A 21,874-nucleotide genomic window follows, 5' to 3' on the forward strand; every position below is an offset into this window, starting at 1 on the left:
TACCCCCACCTGTGCCGCTCCCCTCCCCTGTCTGTCTGTCTGCCTGTCTGCCTGTCTGCCTGCCTGTGTCTGTCTGTCTGTCCCTCAGCTGGAGTTCTCTCCTCAAACCCTGTGCTGCTATGGGAAGCAGCTGTGCACCATCCCGCGAGATGCCGCCTACTTTAGCTACCAGAACAGGTGAGTGACCACTGGAAGAAGCTACAGGCTCTCCCATCTCACTGGAAAATAGCCACAATTAGAACACATGCAGAAACACACACGTACACAGGCAGCTACAACTATTTATTAATTTTAGTTAAGAAATTATTTATTTATTTATACATACCTCTGAGAGAAGTAGTTTTCCAATGTTGCACTTAAAAATGATCCCTAATTGATGTGACTTGAATTATGTCGACCAGGCTAGACACACACACAACACACACAGAGTTAAAATCTCTCTTCTTTCTTCCTCAGTCAGAAGTAGATTCCCAGTGCCTTACTTTATTTTACCAGTCCTTTGTATTGATGTGATGTGCTCTATTTGATGATGATGATGTACTGTTGAATTGTGTTGGATCTCGGGTGATCAAGCCTTCGCTGGTAGCCTGTCATTTCCTAGTGATGCACAACCCCACACCTCAACATCACCTTCTCCAGCCATTTCCATTTGCACAGTGGCGTCTTTCAAGTGGGTTCTCAGTCAAACACCCTGAATCGGGGATGCTGAAGCAAATCTGCACAGCTGATCAGTGATAATACGGCGTAATACCACTCAAATTGATGCAAGACAGTAATGAACATTTGTTTTAATGGCAATCAAAGGATACTCCATTGTTTAGTTTCAGTGATGTTTTAATTACCTTTTGTTTTATTTTAGACAAAAGATATGCTGTAGTTGCGCAACCACTGCATCTACACATTATTTGTTTCTGTTGTATCCAATCAAGATTATGCCGTTTTGGGATGGACTTGCAATTCTTCTGCTCAAGAGCAATTTGTTTACTGTGAAGTAGTAGTGTCTTTGAACACAAGTCATAATCCGCAACACTGGGGTGCATTTCTCCAAACCCTAGTTGCTAACTATGTTAGCTACTTTGTTGTTTTCAATGCAATTTCCCATTGGCAACTACCCAAGTTACTAACTGGCTAACAATTACGCTTCCGAGAAACACACCCCTCTGTGAAGATCCAAGTGTTTCTTGAATCAAGATGAGGACAGGCTACAACCAAGATCTCATCTGCAGTCTCATCTTCTCAGTATTTAACCCTGTGAAGATGCAAGGATTACTTCACTTGACTAGATTAATTTATGAAGTTGTTGGTTCTTCTCCGCTGAAAAAAAATGAACCGTCAAGAGAAAGAAGGGCAATGAAGATTTCATTATACATTTTGAAAGCAAATGTTATTAAAAGCGTTTGCATGAACAGTAGTGTGGTCTTTTTTCTTGAGACCATGCCAAACTTAACACCCTGTTTTTTCTGTTTTGGCATCTTTGCCTACCTTATCTGTATTCAATATGTCTGCAGCACTGATGGTGATTTGAGTGACCTCTACTGGTGACAACAAGCTAAGACATGAGCTAAAGTCAGTTGCAGACACATCTATTTAGGCTAAACATTTAGAAACTCAGCTTTGAGCTGTCGAGTACACATACTGCCGTTACTGATGTGTTTCACCACCATCACTTTTAGCTGGACTAAAATGATGGAAAACTATTAAAGAATATTCTAGTAGTTCTGTAGATGTGTCACTGTGTGAATACATTCACTCTGTCATTCAAATCTGGATGCCGTCCAGTATATCAGAGAATTGCATGTCCCTATTCCATTTCAAAAACCCAAACAGAACTCATTGAAAAGAACTGCCGTTGGTCAAAGAGAAAAGGAATCAAATCCGCCCCACGCGAAGGGGAGTCGGGAACCCACTTCAAACATGGCCACGAGAGGATGATGGGTCGCTGTTGCACCATTCCTTCTCCCTCCACATCCCCCCCAGCTTTGATTTGTTGTTATTCACCTGTTATATAACCACATTGCCATGACGTCTCGTTATGTCTGGGCCATGTGGATGGATGGATGTGTTGGAGGTTTTAACCTGTGCTTTGCCTTGGCTTACTGCTCTGTGTTGTTTATCATGGATGTTTGATGTCTTAGTCCTCGCCTTCTCCTGGTCTGTCCCACTGTACCCCACACCCACCCCCCACTCCCTTCGTCTGTCCGTCTGTCCTCCGTGTCTCGTCCATAACATTTTGGTTTTCACACTTTTTAAAATATTCATTCTACCCCCTCCCCCCCTTCTTCCCTTCTCTCCCTCCTTTTTTAATGCTTGTGATGTCTGCATTGGCCTGCTATGGTGTGACCAATCATCCGCTCCGAAATTTACACGCTATCCAAACACAATCTGCCCACACAAAAACGCTGCATTGTGATTGGCTGCTCCCTCCTACTACTACCGCGACGACGACCCTGCCCTGCCCTCTGCTCCTCCTGCCCATTGGCCTGCTCCGCTCTGCCCTGCCCTGCCCTGTCCCGCCCTGCCCTGATTGGTGACTGGCTACCCTTCCGCGTGCCTTCTCTGTCATTGGCTGTGTGGCTCGTGGTGGTGGCGAACGGTGTAGTTCACCAAAATATGGGCTTCTTGCTGACAGGTACCACTTCTGTGAGAAGTGTTTCAACGAAATCCAGGGCGAGAGCGTTTCCCTGGGAGACGACCCCTCGCAGCCTCAAACGTGAGTATTCTGGGTTCTCTGGAACTCTCCTTTTCAGTGTTAGACGTCTTGCCACTAGCCCTGTGCTTAATGAATATTAGTATTAAAATAAAATGGTTCCTAATGGCTTGTTAGTGTACTTTCTCCAGCATTAAAGGATAACTTATGCCAATTCCGACATGCGGTTGTAATGCTCACACTACCCTGGACTTTTTCTTTTCTTTAGCCTTTTCCGAGATCCTGGTCATTGTAATGGGGGCAGGTGTTTGTTTACATTTCAAAAAAACATCTTGATTGATTTCCAATAACATCCAAAAGGTTATGCAACATAGCAGCAGACAACTAGCAAGCAGTGATACCTTTTGGGATAATATTTGGAGTAGGCCTATGTTAAGAAATGTTTTAATGTAAACAAAATCTGCCCCATTAGAATAGCTCAAATCTTGGACAGGGCTGAGTCGAAAAATCACCGGGTACTGACAAGTCAAGCGTAGCGTGACCAATACAACAGCATATTGAAAGTTATGCTTTAACCTTTAGTATTGATGTATATCACTGTTGTAATGGTAGTATAGTATTTATCTCAGCTAGTGTTAAATGCAAAGGTATGTCCATATACCCTATCCTGCATGCTGATGACATAAGTGGAGCTTGTGTTTCCTCATGTTGTGAAGCAGAGACCCCTGCTGGGCCATAAATGAAGTGCATTAACAAGGACTAATCCAATCAACTTGTCTAGTTGTGTTGTAGTCGTGTTAACCCCCATTGTTTGGATATTCTCTCTGTCTGCTTTCTCTCTGTCCTGTTTGTTCCCCCTCTGGAATCTCAACAGGTCCATCAACAAAGATCAGTTTCAGAGGAAGAAGAATGACACGCTCGATCCGGAATTGTATGTGCCATGTCTATCTCTAATCTAAATATATCTTGTGCACACTTGATCTGTCTTTGTGAATCAAATGAAATATCTAATGTCCTAATATTGTTGTCTGTCCCACTCAGACTGGTTGAATGCACTGACTGTGGCCGTAAAATGCATCAGATCTGCATCCTGCACAATGACACAATTTGGCCAGCAGGGTAAGTTGCACAAAAGTCTGTAGCTCAGTTGTTCTGTAGAACCAAAGCGCCCCCTTCGGTTTCGAGACATTGAGGGCCCTGTCTTGGTTTTCCTAAGTTGAAATTGCTAAATAAGCTGCTCTGCACTTAGTTGATCCTTTTTCTGTTTACATTTTTGCTGTGAAACTGTTCTTGTACTCATCTGCTACACTCCCCTTTGATTTTCCAGCTTTGTGTGTGACGGCTGTCTCAAGAATATTAACAAGTCAAGGAAGGAGAACAAATATGCATCCAAACGTAAGTGGGCTGGCTGCAGCTGAGAACATGAATTTCTTCTTTCTATTTTTACCTTTTTCTTTCTTTTTTTTTCATTTCATGAAAGACATCGTACTACTCCACAGACCCAAAACTACATTCTCTGCAGTAGTGAAATATGTAGAGGATTTTGAAAGACATTTAAAGGTACACTGTGCAAGATTTTTAGTTGTTTACTTCCAGAATTCACGCTACCCATTCACTAATGTTACCTTTTTCATGAATACTTACCACCACCATCAAATTCTGAGTATTCATTATGACTGGGAAAATTGCACTTTTCATACATTAAAACAAAAAGGGATCTTCTCCATGGTCCGCCATTTTGAATTTCCAGAAATTAACATGTATAACATGTAACATATAACATCTGTAACATAACACTATACTTGGGCCATACTAGAAAATATTAGTTTATTACTTGGTAAACTTTCCTGAAAAGATCAAATTTGGCAATAGGCAACACGGTTTCAATGAGCAGCATAGTTGCAGTACCTTTATTGACCATTTACTGCACAGTGTACCTTTTAAACGTCACATTTGGCTTTTGTGGTGATGGTGAAGGGTCTCCGAGAATTTACTCACATTTTTTTTATTTCCGTCTTTCCTCGTCTTTGCATCTTTCCTCTTCTTTTCGTGTGCAGGGTTACCGCAGACCAAACTGGGCGGTTTCCTGGAGACGCGGGTGAACGACTACCTGAGGCGGAACAACCACACCGAGCTGGCACCCTACGTGGGCGATGTCACAGTGCGCGTGGTGCACGTCTCCGACAAGGTGGTGGAGGTCAAGCCGGGCATGAAGTCCAGGTGAGGGGCCATCATGAATGAATTTATTTACTCGTTGATGACGCCACTGATTTTAAACCTAATGACTGTTCAGTCTTCTCTTAGCCTTGTCTATGCTTGTGTGAATGTGTTTTTTCACGGAAACCGTTTTGAAAAGGCAGGGAACAATGCTTGTTAAGGTGCGCGTCTTTGCTACAAAGTGCTGCGGGTAACACTGTTATAGTTTTTCATTTAGTAGGGGCTTGAAGAGGACAAGCCTGCTTATTGTGGAGTATATCTGCTTGGTACAAAGCGACTGTCAAGCCCTCTGACAAATTAGATATCAAAAGAGGAAAATGTTAATTAGATCAACCTGTTGATTTTAGTCAATGGACTTGACTTGGGACGGTGGACTTAACTGTGTAGGGGAAAAAACCCTACAGTTTTTATTCCTTTTGATGGAATATTTTTTTAATGCTTGGATTAACATTAGATGTATTGCTATTAGCTTTTTGCTCTGTGGGAAAGGGTTGGCCTGCATCTCTTGTGTCATGATAGTTATAACTCCACCAATATTTCACAAGACTAACCTTTTTGTTTTTTCTTTTGTTTTTTTTCTTTCTACCGTTTACCCAATCAGATTTGTGGACAGCGGTGAAATGGCCGAGTCCTTCCCCTACAGGTCCAAAGCGCTCTTTGCCTTCGAGGAGATTGACGGCGTGGATGTGTGCTTCTTTGGCATGCACGTGCAGGAGTATGGCTCGGACTGCCCTCCTCCAAATCAGAGGTGAGGACTGAACCTTACTGTAGAGACTGTTGCAGTAACTTCACTCCTTGTCAGTACAGAGGTGATCTAATGAAACACGAGCGTTATAGTATATGGTATAATCTCCACTTGTTAGCGGCACTGTCATGAAATGACCTTTACCATACTATTACACAACTGTCTGGATGTAAAATAAGTAAAACAGCACTTTACAGTAAAATCACTAGCTTTTAGATGCGTCCTAGCATCTCTATAAGAAGGTATGTCCGTCCGTCTGAAACGCATTCTCTAAATTGTCATTTCCGCCTGTGTCCACAAGGTGGCAGTGCATAGAAGGACACATCTTTGTTTCGTAGTAGTTTATTTGTAGCGATCCAAATCCATCCTCAATTGGCATTTCGATCTTCTCTGACCTCCTCTGTGATGCATCTCTTGCTTCTCTCCTCTGTAGACGGGTTTACATCTCCTACCTGGACAGTGTGCACTTTTTCCAGCCTCGGCACCTGAGGACAGGCGTTTACCACGAGATCCTCATTGGCTACCTGGAGTACGTCAAGAGACTTGGGTGAGGAAACGCAGTTACATCCTACTCTAGAGCGTTGCAAACCCACAGCTTTTTGAAAACCAAAAAGTTCTTGGGGAAGCTGTGTTGAGACTTTTTTTGACATGTTTTGGACCCATATTTTTTGTTTTATTTCTCTCCTCTACTTTTGTTGAGTCTCTGCATGTCTTTACATATGTTTATTATGTGTTTTGTTTTTATGTGATAGGATTTGTATAGTGTTTTTCTAGACACCCAGATGCTTAACAGACCATATTTATTATTATTATTTGCCCAAACTGTACATCACTTTGGTCAGTTTTGTACAGTTTTTAAATGTGCTTTATAAATAAAAATGTACGTACTTACTTACTAATCAACCGTAGGTTCACAACGGGTCACTTTTGTGATTTTGTATAATACGAATGCGTTGTTTACATGTAACTGTAGGTTCACAACGGGTCACATTTGGGCGTGCCCTCCCAGCGAGGGTGACGACTACATCTTCCACTGTCACCCCATGGATCAGAAGATCCCCAAGCCCAAGAGGCTGCAGGAGTGGTACAAGAAGATGCTGGACAAGGCTGTGGCCGAGCGCATCGTGCACGACTACAAGGTGGGTTGTGTGTACGGTTTGAGATTTAAAACATAAATTGTGATAAACCTTATCATGGAGGTTTTTGTTTTAAGTGTTGCTAGCCTGGTTCACACCAGACTGTATTTGTGTAGCTTCGGCGCCCCCTGGCGGAGCAGAGCTACACACACTACCGTCTGGTACACAGCCATAGAGCACGCTCCGTCTCCAACCAGAAAATAGGCTAAGGATTTATTGCTTCTGCACGGCCTCCTCACCAACAAATTCCTTCAAAAACCTTCCTGTTAATCTTTAAAGAGTCTATATAGTCTCTAATCTGTCTTGTGACTCCTCAATGTGAGTTACCGTTTATATTTAAGAAATAAATGCTCCGTCTATTTTCTGGTTGGAGACGGAGCGTGCTCTATGGCTGTGTACCAGACGGTAGTGTGTGTAGCTCTGCTCCACCAGGGGGCGCCAAAGCTACACACACACCGTCTGGTGTGAACCAGGCTAGTAAGTTGCAACCCTTTGTTTGAACAAGCTAAATGAAAACCAGGAAATTAAATTGTGTTGGCAGAATAGGAGAACAGGAATGACACTGTGAAATGGCAGTTTTTCTATTGACTATCCTGCCTACAAAAAATGCTTTTTTTCTTTTTTATTTCTTTCCTTTTTTATATGATCATGAAGACATTTTTCAAGCCAAACACATGCTGATGGCAAACTGAGTGGTTTTCGTTTGTGTCTTTTTACAGGACATCTTCAAGCAGGCCACTGAGGATCGTCTGACGAGCGCTAAGGAGCTGCCCTACTTCGAGGGGGACTTCTGGCCCAACGTGCTGGAGGAGAGCATCAAGGAGCTGGAGCAGGAGGAGGAGGAGAGGAAGAGAGAGGAGAACAGCACCTCCAGCGAGAGCGTCGATGTGAGTCTTGACAATCCTATTAGGATCATTTCATTTTATTCACAAAGAACAGTGCAGCACACATTACGTTCACCATCATTGTCAATACATGACTGTTTGTTCAGATATTGCGCATGAAATTACTGCAAGATGGCTAATTTGTGATCCACAGTCCTTGGCCAGGCATACTGATGAACTCACTTGGCACTTTTTGCGCAGGCTCAATAAAACGCATATGAACTGAAAAACCTTTGAGCACCTTTGCCAACCCTTTTGTGATGGCAAACGGCGGCATCGGAATTTACGCTTTGGTGTCAAGCTCCACCCATATTCATTTGCAGGGACTGGCTAACTTACAACAATATTGCTTAAGCATTTCAATTGTTGAACCTGGCTATGGTAGATGTACAGAATATAAGTAAAAGACACTGGATGCAAGATGCTAACCCCTTTTTGTTTCATTTGAAGTTCTCATTTGGGCCAGCACCCTCCAAGTAATTAAAGGTGCACTGTGTAGGATGGTGGTCAGAGTAGGCATTGCAATTCTCATGAAACTGTGCTACCTATTGCCAAGTCTCAATCTTAATATTAGTAATTAACTAATATTTAGCGGTATGACCAAGATACAGTAAGGTTGCCGCTAAAAATGGAGCAAGGTTGCAGCTAAAAATGTTGTGAAATTCAACATGGCGAACATGGAGAAGATACCCCTTTTCATGTATGAAAAGTACCATTTTCCCAGTCATAATGAATACTTAGAATTTGATGGTGGTGGTAAGTATTTGTGAGAAAGAACCACTAAAATAAATAAACCTTTTTAACTAAAACATTACACAGTGCACCTTTAATGAACCCTGAGTGAAGCCTGCCCCCTACTGCAATTGACTTTGATGTACGGAATTGTAATGTCCTGTCTGTTCCCTTTTCAGGCAACCAAAGGGGACAGTAAGAACGCCAAGAAGAAGAACAGCAAGAAGACCAGTAAGAACAAGAGCAGCCTGAGTCGAGCCAACAAGAAGAAGCCAGGCATGCCCAACGTCTCCAACGACCTCTCCCAGAAGCTCTACGCCACCATGGAGAAGCATAAAGAGGTACACTACAATACATTACAATTACATTACACTTAGCTTCTATCCAAAGCAACTTGCAGTTATTGACAGGTATTGGTTGCAGTGCCAGGAGCAAAAAGGGGTTAGGTGCCTTGCTCAAGGGCACTTCAACCATGAATGGAGGTGTAGGGAGAGGTAAGGATGGGATTCGAACCTGAAACACCTCCCTAACCATCAGACCACGACTTCCTCATTAGGGCATGGCTATGGCTCCCCTCAGCTACACTACTGTCGCATGTGATCAATTGGAATTGGCTATACAATAGATTAGTTTACCAGTCATTTATTGTACTTGGCAGCGTGATAATTCCTACAATCTCTTCTGACGTAGATACAGTACATCTACCATTACCAAACTTGTATGAGAAACCAAGTTACTATTGGTTATGGCACACTTCCAAAACAATTTATGTGGATGATAAAATCGTACTGCTTGTTCTGAAATTAAAAATAGGTGTAGCATACCAATCTCTACACTACCATCAGGGTTCGTACGGTCATGAAAAACCTGGAAAAGTTATGGAATTTGAAAATTCAAATTTCCAGGCCTGGAAAAGTTATGGAAAACGTATTTTTGGTCAAAAGTTTTGGAAAAGTCATGGAAATCCATCCAGTGTTTCATCAATTATCTTTATGAAGTTGAAGCCACGGCGTAATAAAATCTAAATGTCAGAGTTCTCGTGGAAATGTTGTCTAGTGCAGGCTGCGTCTGCCTAACCATGTGTTGCCAAATTGAGTGGGTTTCAAATAACGCATGTTGTAATGGCTCCAGGCGGGTTTCAGGCGTTTTTTGGCGCTAGAAATCAGTCACACCTGGCAACCCGCCTCGTAACGCGCGAGCTAGATGTAGTGTGTGCGTGGTGGTGAGAGGTGATCATAGCTCTAATCCTAGAAAAGAAATGTGGTTCTGTACGATATTACAGTATGTCGCGAAGTGTTACTTCAACAATGCGCGGCTTAACTTTCTGAAAAGATTATCAACAATGGCTGGAGAGGACGAAAGTTGTGATGTGTCCGTCCGATATGGGCGAAGCAGCGGCACTTGTTAGCCACCTGAAGGGCAAGATACAGCAGGCGGTTACCTCCTCAGCTACTAACAGGTTAGCAGTTATACGCGTTTTAAAATATTTAGCGGTTCCACTGAAACGTAGCTAATGCCAAAAAGGAATACAATCCTAAGACCTGTTTGGTCTTGGTTTAATTTGCCAGATAGGGCACCAAGCGAACCTTTATGCTTTCGGTAAGCCCCGAGATTTTGATATTGATAAGCAATGCACCTGCTGCCTGCGAGTGAACTTGTCCAGTGTGCTGAAAGATTACATAAAATCCGTACAGTAGTCTATGTGCAGCTGACCGCGAGCCAAACGATTACCAATGTTTGCATGAGGCGCCTGTTTTGAAATACGGTATAAACGGCAGCGTGACTAGAGTTTGAAAAAGTCATCTGTGGCTTTGTTTTCAAATCGGTCAGATCGTTGTAACACAAAATGAAACTCACCTTAGCATCTCCTTGAGTGGGCGTCAGACTAGAACTATGCCACGAACAGTGCAGTCTCTCTCTTTTTTTTTGCTCCAGCAACGACCACAACAAATGACAACATTATCATTCTTACAGGAGCTTTGGACTGTTGTGCTTAGGCAGGTGTAGTAGGCAGGCCTATGATTTCTTACTTGGGCAGGATGAGCATTTATCCATCTCCATAGAGAGCATGTTGATACAAATGTGTCTTCATGATGATTTCACGACCTAATTTGCTATAGGCTGGCCTAGGCCTATTCATTTTCATTTCTGACTGTACATTAGGCAAGCGAATTATATAACATTGGTGAATAATAGCAGAATTAATACAACATGAAGTATAATGGTTGCTTATAGCTTGTAGTAAAAGATAACCTATAGTATGAATATGTTTATTGTTTACATATTTGTAATATAGGCTATGTAATATATAATATAATATGCCATAGTCTATAGTATAAATATATTAGGGGTGGTACGGTTCACAAAAGTCACGATTCGGTCCATATCACGGTTTCAAGGTCACGGTTTTCGGTTTTGTACGGTTCTGTTTTTTTTAGTTTTTTTTTTTTTTAATAAATAAAATTCATTATGCACTGGAAATGTATAATATAAAAATTACAATGAAAATGTAAGCTTATCATGGGCATGTTGAATTTGACTTCATTTAACCTGTAACAAGGTGAAGTTACTGAAAGAGGAAAGATATCAATGATTTTAACATGCTTCCATTTATTTCACAAAAAGGGAGAACTAAGTCCTAACTTTTAAGTTGACAAATATTCAAATATTACATACTATAACACATTTGACGTGTAAAAATAAAACAGCTACACTCCTGTAGGCAATGGGACCATTAGGTCAGTGCAGTATGACTATTTTTGGTTAATGACACACTGAGAACGAATTGGACTTTTATTTTGATACCGCTTTCTGCGAGTTTTGCGCTTAGGATGAAAGTTGCTTCCTATCATGAAACTGCCGGCCGTGAGAGGCATAGAAGTGAAATCAGAAGTCAAATTCAATTTTAAGTGAACAAGTGATAGGGTTAGGTTATGTTAAAATGTGACAGTTAAGGTAACAAATAATTTAAAAAGATCGTTTTTTTTTAGAATTGTAGGCCTATGCACAAGAATGTCTCAAAAAACTCCTGTGAAGCTGAGCCTGTTAAATCAGTCAAGTTTTATTTTGGTTATAGTGTTAAACATCAATGTTAACCAGGCAACAGCACAAAGTCCCCTTCATTCCATCAGAGTTTAACTGGCCTCATATAATTAGGCCTAACAGTTAAGGACAGCGCAGTGAATCTGATGGACATGTTCAGTTATCTCACATTTTGCCGTCCGGGATCCCCATTCAATGCCACGTGGATATAGCCTACACAAGGCTACTGTAACGTAAGTCATAGTCTACTTTGTTCTGCTAATCTGTCATTTTTTGTAAATTCATGTTCATTTAATTTAAATTGGTCAGAATAAAGGCTGGGGGCAGTCACTTGCGCTAACGTGGAGAGAGAGCTGGGAGAGGGAGACGCTGCTGACCGACCTGCACTTGCGCAGGCTACTGTAGCCTACTGTAGTCAGCTGGTGCATGCTGTTACATTATGCATTTCATTTGGCTGATAGAAGTCAGTCTTTCCACACCCAATTTCCTACGTAGTCTTTGTGTTCTATGCTTGTAAAAGTAGTAGGATTTTAATTTCGTCGTGCGCCGGAGGTCACTCTCTTTTTTTTTTGGAAACCGTGGACACCGTGCGGTTGCGCACCACCCCGTTCCGTGACATCCAGACCGTACGGTTTCGGTTTGCTACGCAAACCGTTCCATGCCTAATAGATAGATACAGTAATTACATATTTATAATATAGGCTACGTAATATAGCCTGTAATATAGCCTAATACGCCCCCACCCCCCGCGCGCGATTGGTCATTGGTTTTTCGGTCCTGGAAATTCAGAAAAAGGTTTTGGAAAAGTCATGGAAAAGTCATGGGAAACATTTTTTGAAAAAGTGTATGAACCCTGTACCATGAGTGCATGTCAATAGTGACCATAATGTTAATCTTAGGTTTCAATTGTGTAATCTTTTCTACATGTGGGTCAGTCAAGGTCATTCTCACCTTGTTCTAGAATAGGTTAGAACCAGCACGGTGGTTAGAATGTTCTAAGCACATGCCCGATGAAGACCGTGTTGGGTCGAAACGTTGTATGACCTGAATAAATTGTCAAAGTGGAGCCACAGTGTGCGGACTTCTACTCTTTTCCAGTCTCACCTTCTGCACAAAAGCATGTTATACATATACTCACACACATACAAAAACAAGACATAGATATACATACAGGGAGACTTCACTTAATTTCACAATTCTGCAAAAAAAAAGCACCAACATGTTTCCCCTGTCCACACATTTCTGTATAAGGATGAGTCAAGGTCATTCTCACATTTAAGATGTCAGCACAATAGCAAGTTACTCTGCGTAAAACACAGGAGGATTTCAACTTAATTTCTGCAATTTTGCAAAATCCATTGCCCTTAATATTTGTATCCTTTCCCTAGGAATGTCTGAGAAAAATAGCATTTGCATAAGAAGTGTAATCATTTTTACATGAGGCTCAGTCAAGGTCATTTGCATGGTCAGCATAATAGCAATATATAATAAAAATACAGGAGGACTTTACTTGTCTTGCACAATTCTGCAAAGTGCAGAGCCGCAGCACAAAAGCGCTCACGTTTTAACCCTTTCCCGTGTCTCCAACAAAACCAGGTGTTCTTTGTGATCCGGCTGATCGCCGGGCCCACGGCCAACTCGTTGCCACCCATCACGGACGTGGACCCGCTGATGGCGTGCGACCTGATGGACGGGCGCGACGCCTTCCTGACGCTGGCGCGCGACAAGCACCTGGAGTTCAGCTCGTTGCGGCGCTCCAAGTGGAGCTCCATGTGCATGCTGGTGGAGCTGCACAACCAGAGCCAGGATCGCTTCGTCTATACCTGCAACGAGTGCAAACACCATGTGGAAACTCGCTTCCACTGCACGGTCTGCGAGGTACGAGGACTGGTGGGTAACTCCGAGAAAACCGTGCGAACGATGTTGTTGTTGTGGTTGTTGTTGTTGTTTTGTGTCTGCGTTGTTGGAGTGAAATTACAACCAAGAGAACTTTGTATTTTAACTGGCTTCATTAGAATAAATCTTAGATGTGCACACAGTACAACTAAGAGAGCTTTATATTGTAACTAGTTTCTTAATAACTCCTAGATAGGCATAGATCTCCTAACCTCCTAGTCTTAACCAGTGTTGGGAATAACGGCGTTTAAATGAACGGCGTTACTAACGCCATTACTTTTTTCAGTAACGGATAATCTAACTAATTATTCTTACTGTCAGTATAACGCCGTTACAATTTCATACACTCGTTACTGCACGTTACTGTTTGGGTAGCCTATGCGTCGTCACCGTGCGTTCTATTACCTCTCCATACGGTCATATGGCCACGTTCGCCGCTGCCATCCACCCAGTAGAAGTCAGAAAGAGGGACAGAATGAGTGTGTGTGTGCTGCTTGGTGAACAGTGTTTGTATGATCCCAGGATTATTGCGTTTGCGTCCGGATAGGTGGCTACCCGCATCACCAGGGGCTGAATGGAGGGAGCGCAAGCTAACATTACCAGAAACACTTCTCTCACCCCTAATTCCTCAACAATAGGCCTACCTGTATGGACACTACGACTGCATTCGCCACTACCGCCGACTCACTTGAGATCGGATAAAGTCACCGAATGAGTTTCAATGTGTGTGTGTGCTTAGAGAACATCCTTGCTTCGCATGTCGGCATCACTGCCTTCAGAGTTTCGCCGCGGTAAACAAAGAGTGCTCGTCCGATCATCATCCTCCTCGTGAGATAAAAACTGTCCTTCAGAGTCAGAATACGCAAATAACATGCTCAGAACTTCATCATGATTCAACTTCTCACTAACCACGATGAAGTAGCTCGCTGATAACAACACAAACTCAACTCGCACGCTTCGAGACAAAGACGCAAAGTGGTTACTTCCGCATTTTGTGGGCGCGTCACAGGTCGCGTCTTTTACTGCTTCACGACTCTGTAAACTACAAAATGACGTAATCGTAGTCTTGTTTGAAAGGGTAGCATTTAGTAATAATTAAAATGTCAATACTACATTTAGTAGTAGGCCTAATTTAAATTTGGATTTAGCATGCACATTTTCAGTTGAATTTAAATAAGCCTATTAAAATGTGTTATTTTCTTTTATAAAAAAAAATATATATATATTTTGTCCATCCAGTGGCTTTGGTTTATTATGTTGCAATAAATTGTTGTTTGTAACGTTACCTGTCTTTACCGTCCTTCTCTATGTGGTTTATGAAACATGGTCGGGGGGCGAGTAACGCAATAGGCCTAGTTACTTTTACTGGTAACTAGTTACTTTGATACCGGAGTAACTCAGGAAGTAACTCAGTTACTTTTTTGGAGAAGTAACTAGTAACTAGTAACTAGTTACTTTTTCGAAGTAACTTGCCCAACACTGGTCTTAACTATGTGTAGGTCTAATGATGACTAACAAATTAACTCGTCTTTACTGCCCTCTGTTTCAGAACGATTTATCATTTAAGAATTAATCATTTAAGAAGTCTTGCATGCTAGTGAGCTGCAGCTGCATGTTATTGTGAACATATTGCATTTCAGAATATATTCAAATACCTTAGAATACATGTTTTTTTTAAAAAAAGAAGCCCAGTTTTCCTATAACATAGCACTAGAACATTTCGTGCCGTGTTTGTGTGTGTTTGTGTGTGAACGTGTTTGTGTGAAAAATTCCAATTTTGTATTCTTGGTCATTTCGTAACAAAAATGTGCACCCAGTTGAATTTTCTTTGGACTGCAATCATGGAGAGAACTGTAGGATTCAGTCTTTGTCTTTGTCTCCCTTTTTCCCCCCTTTGTCCCTCCTTTCTCCTCTCTGTCTTTCTCTCCTGCAGGACTACGACCTGTGTGCCAAATGCTACAACACCAAAGGCCACGAGCACAAGATGGAGAAGCTGGGCCTGGGCCTGGACGACGAGAGCAACAACGCGGCGGCCGCCTCCACGCAGAACCCCAGCGACTCGCGCCGCCTGAGCATCCAGCGCTGCATCCAGTCCCTGGTGCACGCCTGCCAGTGCCGCAACGCCAACTGCTCGCTGCCCTCGTGCCAGAAGATGAAGCGCGTGGTGCAGCACACCAAAGGGTGCAAGCGCAAGACCAACGGCGGCTGCCCCATCTGCAAGCAGCTCATCGCCCTCTGCTGCTACCACGCCAAGCACTGCCAGGAGGCCAAGTGCCCCGTGCCCTTCTGCCTCAACATCAAGCACAAGCTGCGCCAGCAGCAGCTGCAGCACCGGCTCCAGCAGGCCCAGATGCTGCGCCGGCGCATGGCCACCATGCAGCGCGGCGCCCAGCCCGTGGCCCCCGACGGCACGCCCGGACCCGGGGGCCTGCCCTCCTCGCCCTCGGGCAACAACGGCGCCACGGGGCCCAGCACGCCCACCTCGGTGGGCACCCAGCCGCCCACCCCGCAGACGCCCACGCAGCCGGGGATGCCCCCTGCCATGCCCCAGCCCGGCGGTGGCATGGGTGGTGTCCCTGGTGGTGGTGGAGGAGGAGGAGGAGGAGGTCCCCCTGGTGGTGGAGGGCCGCAACAACAACAACAGCAACAGCAGCAGATGGGCATGCCACAGCAAGGCGGGATGCCACCGCATGCCATGCACCACCAGTACCCGCAGCAGATGCAGGGAGGGCCAGGCGGCGGCGGTGGTGGCGGCATGATGAACTCACCCCAACATCAGCAGCAAATGCAGGGCATGCCGCAGCAACAACAGCAGCAGCAGCAGCAGATGCAACATCCGCAGCACCCCAACAGCATGTCTCCGTACGGCGGGCCCAGAGGCCCTCACCCTCCACCTGGCTCCTCGCCCCGCGGCCAGACCCACGGCAAGCCAGGCCTGGGACCCGCCACCCCTCCGCAACCGCCGCAGCAGCAACAGACGCCCCCGCATCCGCCCAACCCCGGCCAGTCGCCCATGTCCCAGCAGCAGCAGCCCCAGCCAGGCCCGCCAGGACCTCAGCAGCCAGGGCAGGGGGGACCGCAACAACAACAACAACCCCAGCAGCAGCAGGCTCCGTCGGGCCCGCCGCAAGCCGCCGTGGAGATCGCCATGAAGATCCAGCAGATGGCAGACGCCCAGCGGAAGATGGCGCAGGTGCACATGCTGCAGAGGCAACAGCAGGCCGCTGCCGCCGCCGCGGCAGCCAACCAGGGCCAGGGCGGAGGGCCAGGCATGATGGCCCCGCACCCGCACCACCCCCAGCAGCAGCAAGGCCCCGGCGGCCAGATGGGCATGGTGCCGCACCCCAACGTGGGCATGGTGGGCGTGCCGCAGGGCTTGCCTCCGCAGGCGGCCTCTGCAGCCCGGGCCCACCTAGAGCAGCAGCAGCAGCAGCAGCAGCAGCAGCAGGTGCCTCCTGGCATGATGGTGGGCCCTGGAGGCCCCATGCAACAGCAGCAGCCTCAGCAACAACCTCAAGGCCCCGGCCTGCCACCCAACGCCCAGGGCCAGATGCCGGGGCAAGTGGGCCCCCTCCAGGCCAGGGTGGGCCCCCAGCAGCTCCAGCCGGGGCAGCAGCAGCAGCAGCAGTGGGCCGGCCAGGGCATGCCACCCCAGAGACCCCCAGGCATGATGGGGCCCATGGGGGGGCAGCCAGGGATGCCGCTGTCCGCACAGCAACAGCAGCAGATGCAGCAGCAAGCTGGACAAATGGGCGTCCGCAACCCCATGATCAACATGCAGCCGGGTGGTGGCGCGGCGGGCCCCAGCGCCGGAGTGCCCGGCGCGGGTGTGGTGGGTCCCGGAGGCCCAGCCGGCCCGGGCGGTTTCCCCCAGACGGCCCTCCAGGAGCTGCTGCGCACCCTGCGCTCGCCCAGCTCCCCCTTACAGCAGCAGCAGGTGCTCAACATCCTGCGCTCCAACCCCCAGCTCATGGCGGCCTTCATCAAGCAGCGGGTCTGCAAGTACAAGGGCGGCACGGGCGGGCCCGGAGGTCCCGGCGGCGTGGTGCCCCCTGGCGTGCCCGGCGGCCCTCAGGTGGTGCCCGGCGGAGGAGGACCCATGCCCGGTGGTCCCGGCGGCCAGCAAGCGGGTCCGGCGGGCGCCGCAGGGCCAGGTGGCATGCACTTAGGACAAGGAGGCGTCAGCATGCAGTCCATAGCTCAACTGCAGCAGCAACAACAGATGCAGCAACAGCAGCAGCAGCAGCAGCAGCAGAGGCCCATGTTACCACAGCAAGTCGCAGCACTCCAACAGCAGCAGGCCCAGCAGCAAGCCCAGCAGCAGCAGCAAGGGGGCATGCCAGGGCCGGGCCAAGGAACCTCCATGGCCAACATCAACCCGCAGTTCAGAGAACTCCTACTGAGGAGACACCTGCAGCAACAGCAGGCGGCTCAGCAGCAGCAGCAGCAGCAGCAGCAACAACAGCAGCAAATGGCCAACCACGTGCAGTTCCAGCAGCCGCAGCCTCCGCAGCAAGGCCCGCCGCAGGGCTACATGGGCCAGCCGGGTACCATGCAGCAGATGGGCCCTGGAGGTCAGCTCCCGCCCGGCGCCCAGCAGCAGGCCGCCACGGCCGCCCTCCAGCAGCGGCTCCAGATGCAGCAGCAGCAGCAGCAGCAGCAGAACGCCCTCATGCAGCAGGGGGCTGACGGAGGCCCCGGAGGGGGGCCAGGAGGTCCACCGCAGGGTCCCCAGCAACCAGGAGGTGGTCCCCAGGGCGGAGGACCACAGAACCCCCAAGCGCTCCTCCAGCAGGCCCTGCAACAGAGGCTCCTGCAGCAGCAGCAGCACCTGTCTGGAGGCTCCCCTGCCCAGCACGGCAGCCCCATGAGCCCCCAGACCACGCAGCAGCAGCAGCAGATGTCCCAGTCGCCGCACCTGCAGGGCCAGCCGCAGCAGCTGGCCTCCTCCCTCCCCAACCAGGTGCGCTCCCCCCAGCCCTCGCCGCGGCCGCACTCGCAGCCGCCACACTCCAGCCCCTCGCCCCGCATGCAGCCGCAGCCCTCGCCCCACCACATCTCGCCCCAGACGCAGACGGGCTCCCCGCACCCCTCCCACCTAGCGCAGCACCACCCGGGCATGGGGCAGCAGCAGCAGCCGGGACAGTCCGGCCAGCAGAACCCCATGGAGCCTTCGGGGGGTGGCCCGTTTGGGCAGGACCAGAGCGCCATGCTGTCGCAGCTGAGCAGCATGGGGGCGCTGCACGGGCCCGGTGGGGGGCCCGCGGACATGCTGTCGGGGGGCGGGCAGGAACTCGGCTCCGGAATGAATCACAATTCCTCGTTAGACATCATGTAGCAATTTGAGGTGCTCCCCTCCTGAACATAGACACCTCACACACACACACAAGGAGTGCGGACAGTGTTAGCTTTTAAATATTGCTTTTTATTTTTTTTTCTCCTTTTTTAAAAATCAGTACAAAGATTATTATTTAATGTTTTTCAATATAAACGCAATGAACTGACCTTCCTATGGGAGATGCTTACGATTTAAATCAAAAATGTCAAATGAATGAGTTAAATAAATGAATGGTAAGTTATTGCTGTTAATATATTATATTTTTTCTTTTGCCAATTGTGTACAAAGAGAGGGGATGATTTTTTTTTTTCTCCCTTAGAGAAAAAAAAACAGGAAATATTTTTGGGGTCGAGAGGAGAGAAGAGGAGTATTTGCCTTTTTTAGGAGATATTTTTAAGATTTTAAAAAGTGGTGAGATATTAAAGAGTAAGTGATTTAATGCAATGGACTTTTTATTGTTTTTTTCCCTCCGTCAATCACAGTCTGTTTTCATCTTTTTTTTGCGGAGTGATGTGGAGTATTATTGTTATTAATATTATGAATCCAAACATCATGCATATCTTCCTTGTAAAGTTATGTCTTTTGTTTTTTTGCTTTATTTATTTGAGTTTTTCAAAAACGGTTTATGTACCCTGAGACTGCTACTATTCACAAAGAATATATTTTTGTTAATGACTGGTGAGGTGGGCAGACATAGGCTAGCTTATCTGTCCATGATGATGTCTGGGTGGGTTGGGTTCCTTTGTTAAATGGGATTATGTATTTCAGTGTTTCGGGGGTGGGGTGGGGAGGGGGTGCCTCTTGGATTGGGGTGCGTGTGCAGTAGTTGGCCAATGGATCTTAAACTTTCAAGCCACTTTTGAAATGCCTAACCATTGGACACCAATCGCCCCTCCAAGGGGAATCGCGACCCCACCACCACCCCACCCTCCCCACTCCTTCCCTCCCATACACACTCGCGCACCCTCGTTTGTGAGTGTGTGTTTGTACGCGCACTCTCCTTATTTATGAATGACTTTACCAGGAGGTGAAGGTGGTTCTGCACAAGGACATGCGCTGGAACAGTGTGTGTTGTGGTGCAAATGTGAATGTGTGTGTGTCTGTGTGTGTGTACCTGTGCGAGTGTGTGTGTATGCGCACATAAGAGTGGGGGCAGCTGTCTTTGCGTGGTGGACTGGGGAATGGGGTGGGGAAACTTCTATGAACTTCAAATGATGAGAAATGAATGGGAGAGGGGTGGGGTACTGGGGGTGGTTAAATCTCTCCGTACTCCCTCCATGGACTCGAGACCCAGGTGTCAGCCTGGTCGCCCCCACTCCTCCTTCCCTTTCTGGAACTCCCACCGCCACAGCCATCCCACCCCCCACCCCCACCATCTCCTTACACCTCTTCCCCCACTATAGCTGTTTACTCAAGAACAGCAACGGGGTTTAATTTAATATTTTTTACTGTACAAAGAAAACACAAGTTGTGGACTCAAATACTGTTTTTTTGTAATAAAATTTAAAATGATGATAAAAAAATGTTATGGCTGTGAACTACCTGTTTACCTCTTGCACAATTCGGCTCTGGCGTGGCGTGTGATCATGGATAATGCCAGGCTGTGTTGTTCTGTGAATGATGAATTCATTCCCACTTACCTGAACAAACATCATTATTAGGGCCCGAGCACCGAAGTGCAAGGGCCACGCGGTGGCCCTTCGCCCTCTCGGTGCGAAGCCCTATTGTTTTCCGAAGGATTATTATTAGGGCCCGAGCACCGAAGTGCAAGGGCCACGCGGTGGCCCTTCGCCCTCTCGGTGCGAAGCCCTATTGTTTTCCTAAGGATTATTATTATTATTATTATTATTCTCCCTTGGTATTTAGCCACGTTGGGCCATTTTTCAGGTACTTCCGGTGCTCGGACACTTACGCCACTTGGTACACAGATCGGAGATAGCCACCGCTACTCAGGCACCGAATATCAACCCCTGATGGGACACGGGGACGACGCCACGCCCCCAAACGCGTTTAGGGGTGGGGCCAACATATACTTTGAGCTAGAGACTCGGGAGTTTTTTTAAAATGTGTATCTCACTAAGGCGCATAATAAAGTCCAATACAACGATATGGCCACGCCCAACAGGAAGTGAGATATTTTGACTTTTTTTGGCACTTTTTTGGAATTTTTTGGCATTTGTTTCGGACTTTAACGTACTTGTCCTACACCGTACATCGTATTGACTTCATATTCGGTGGACATGACCTCAAGGCATTGACGATAATATATTGCAAAGGAATTTTTGATATCTCGTAATTTGACAAGATGGCGGCTCAATGAATTTGGGTATATAAATTGGGTTCTTCCGGTGGTCGGACACTTACGCCACTTGGTAAACACATTGGAGATTCCCACCACTAGTCAGACGCAGAATCTTAACCCCTGATGGAGCGCGGGTACGAGGCCACGCCCCCAAATGCGTTTAGGGCCGGGGCCAACATATACTTTGAGCTACAGACTCGGGAGTTTTTTTAAGGTGTGTATCTCACTAAGGCGCATAAAGTCCATACAACGATATGGCCACGCCCAACAGGAAGTTTAGGGGCGGGGCCAACCTCTACTTTGAGCTACAGACTCGGGAGTTTCTTAAAGTTGTGTATCTCACTAAGGCGCACAATAAAGTCCATGCAACGATATGGCCACGCCCAACAGGAAGTGACATATTTTGACTTTTTTGTCATTTTAAAACAGGAAGTTGGCCACCATTTCAGTTTGGAGTGTTTTAAAACCGTGCAAACGCACACATGTATGCATATAATGAATACTGACTTTTGTATTTGCCTGAAATTGAGGCCACACCCCCAAACACGTTTAGGGGCGGGGCCAACATCTACTTTGAGCTACAGACTTGGGAGTTTTTTTAAGATGTGTATCTCACTAAGGCGCACAATAAAGTCCATACAACGATATGGCCACGCCCAACAGGAAGTGACATATTTTGACTTTTTTGGCATTTTAAAACGCACACATGTATGCATATAATACATGTTGCTTGAAAGTAAGTTTTGTGTATCTGGCTTAGACAAACAAAAAATGGTGATGGGGCGCTGGCAATATGCCCCGGCCCTGCAACGTAGGTGCGAGGGCCCGTCATCGCCGCTTGCGGCTTTAATTATTATTATTATTCTCCCTTGGTATTTAGCCACGTTGGGCCATTTTTCGGGTACTTCCGGTGCTCGGACACTTACGCCACTTGG

At 46.7% G+C, this 21,874-nt stretch overlaps 1 protein-coding gene across 4 annotated transcripts in view; it reads left to right on the forward strand.

Annotated features, from left to right (window-relative positions):
* Positions 1–20,290, forward strand: part of ep300b (E1A binding protein p300 b) — a 46,672-nt gene extending 26,382 nt beyond the window's left edge. For 2 of the 4 annotated variants that reach the window (XM_063222449.1, XM_063222458.1), the window contains exons 19-31: positions 89–177; positions 2,600–2,710; positions 3,522–3,578; positions 3,689–3,766; positions 3,975–4,042; positions 4,705–4,867; positions 5,466–5,612; positions 6,043–6,156; positions 6,583–6,748; positions 7,465–7,632; positions 8,541–8,702; positions 13,000–13,293; positions 15,233–20,290. In XM_063222449.1, coding sequence (XP_063078519.1) covers positions 89–177; positions 2,600–2,710; positions 3,522–3,578; positions 3,689–3,766; positions 3,975–4,042; positions 4,705–4,867; positions 5,466–5,612; positions 6,043–6,156; positions 6,583–6,748; positions 7,465–7,632; positions 8,541–8,702; positions 13,000–13,293; positions 15,233–18,637 — 5,022 coding nt within the window. In that variant the 3' untranslated portion in view covers positions 18,638–20,290. The remainder of the gene's footprint in view (positions 1–88; positions 178–2,599; positions 2,711–3,521; positions 3,579–3,688; positions 3,767–3,974; positions 4,043–4,704; positions 4,868–5,465; positions 5,613–6,042; positions 6,157–6,582; positions 6,749–7,464; positions 7,633–8,540; positions 8,703–12,999; positions 13,294–15,232) is intronic. The other 2 variants (XM_063222451.1, XM_063222464.1) reach the window with 1 other exon arrangement.
* Positions 20,291–21,874: the final 1,584 nt, after the last annotated feature.

The sequence above is a fragment of the Engraulis encrasicolus genome, chromosome 2, assembly GCF_034702125.1.
Source record: "Engraulis encrasicolus isolate BLACKSEA-1 chromosome 2, IST_EnEncr_1.0, whole genome shotgun sequence".
NCBI lineage: Eukaryota > Metazoa > Chordata > Actinopteri > Clupeiformes > Engraulidae > Engraulis > Engraulis encrasicolus.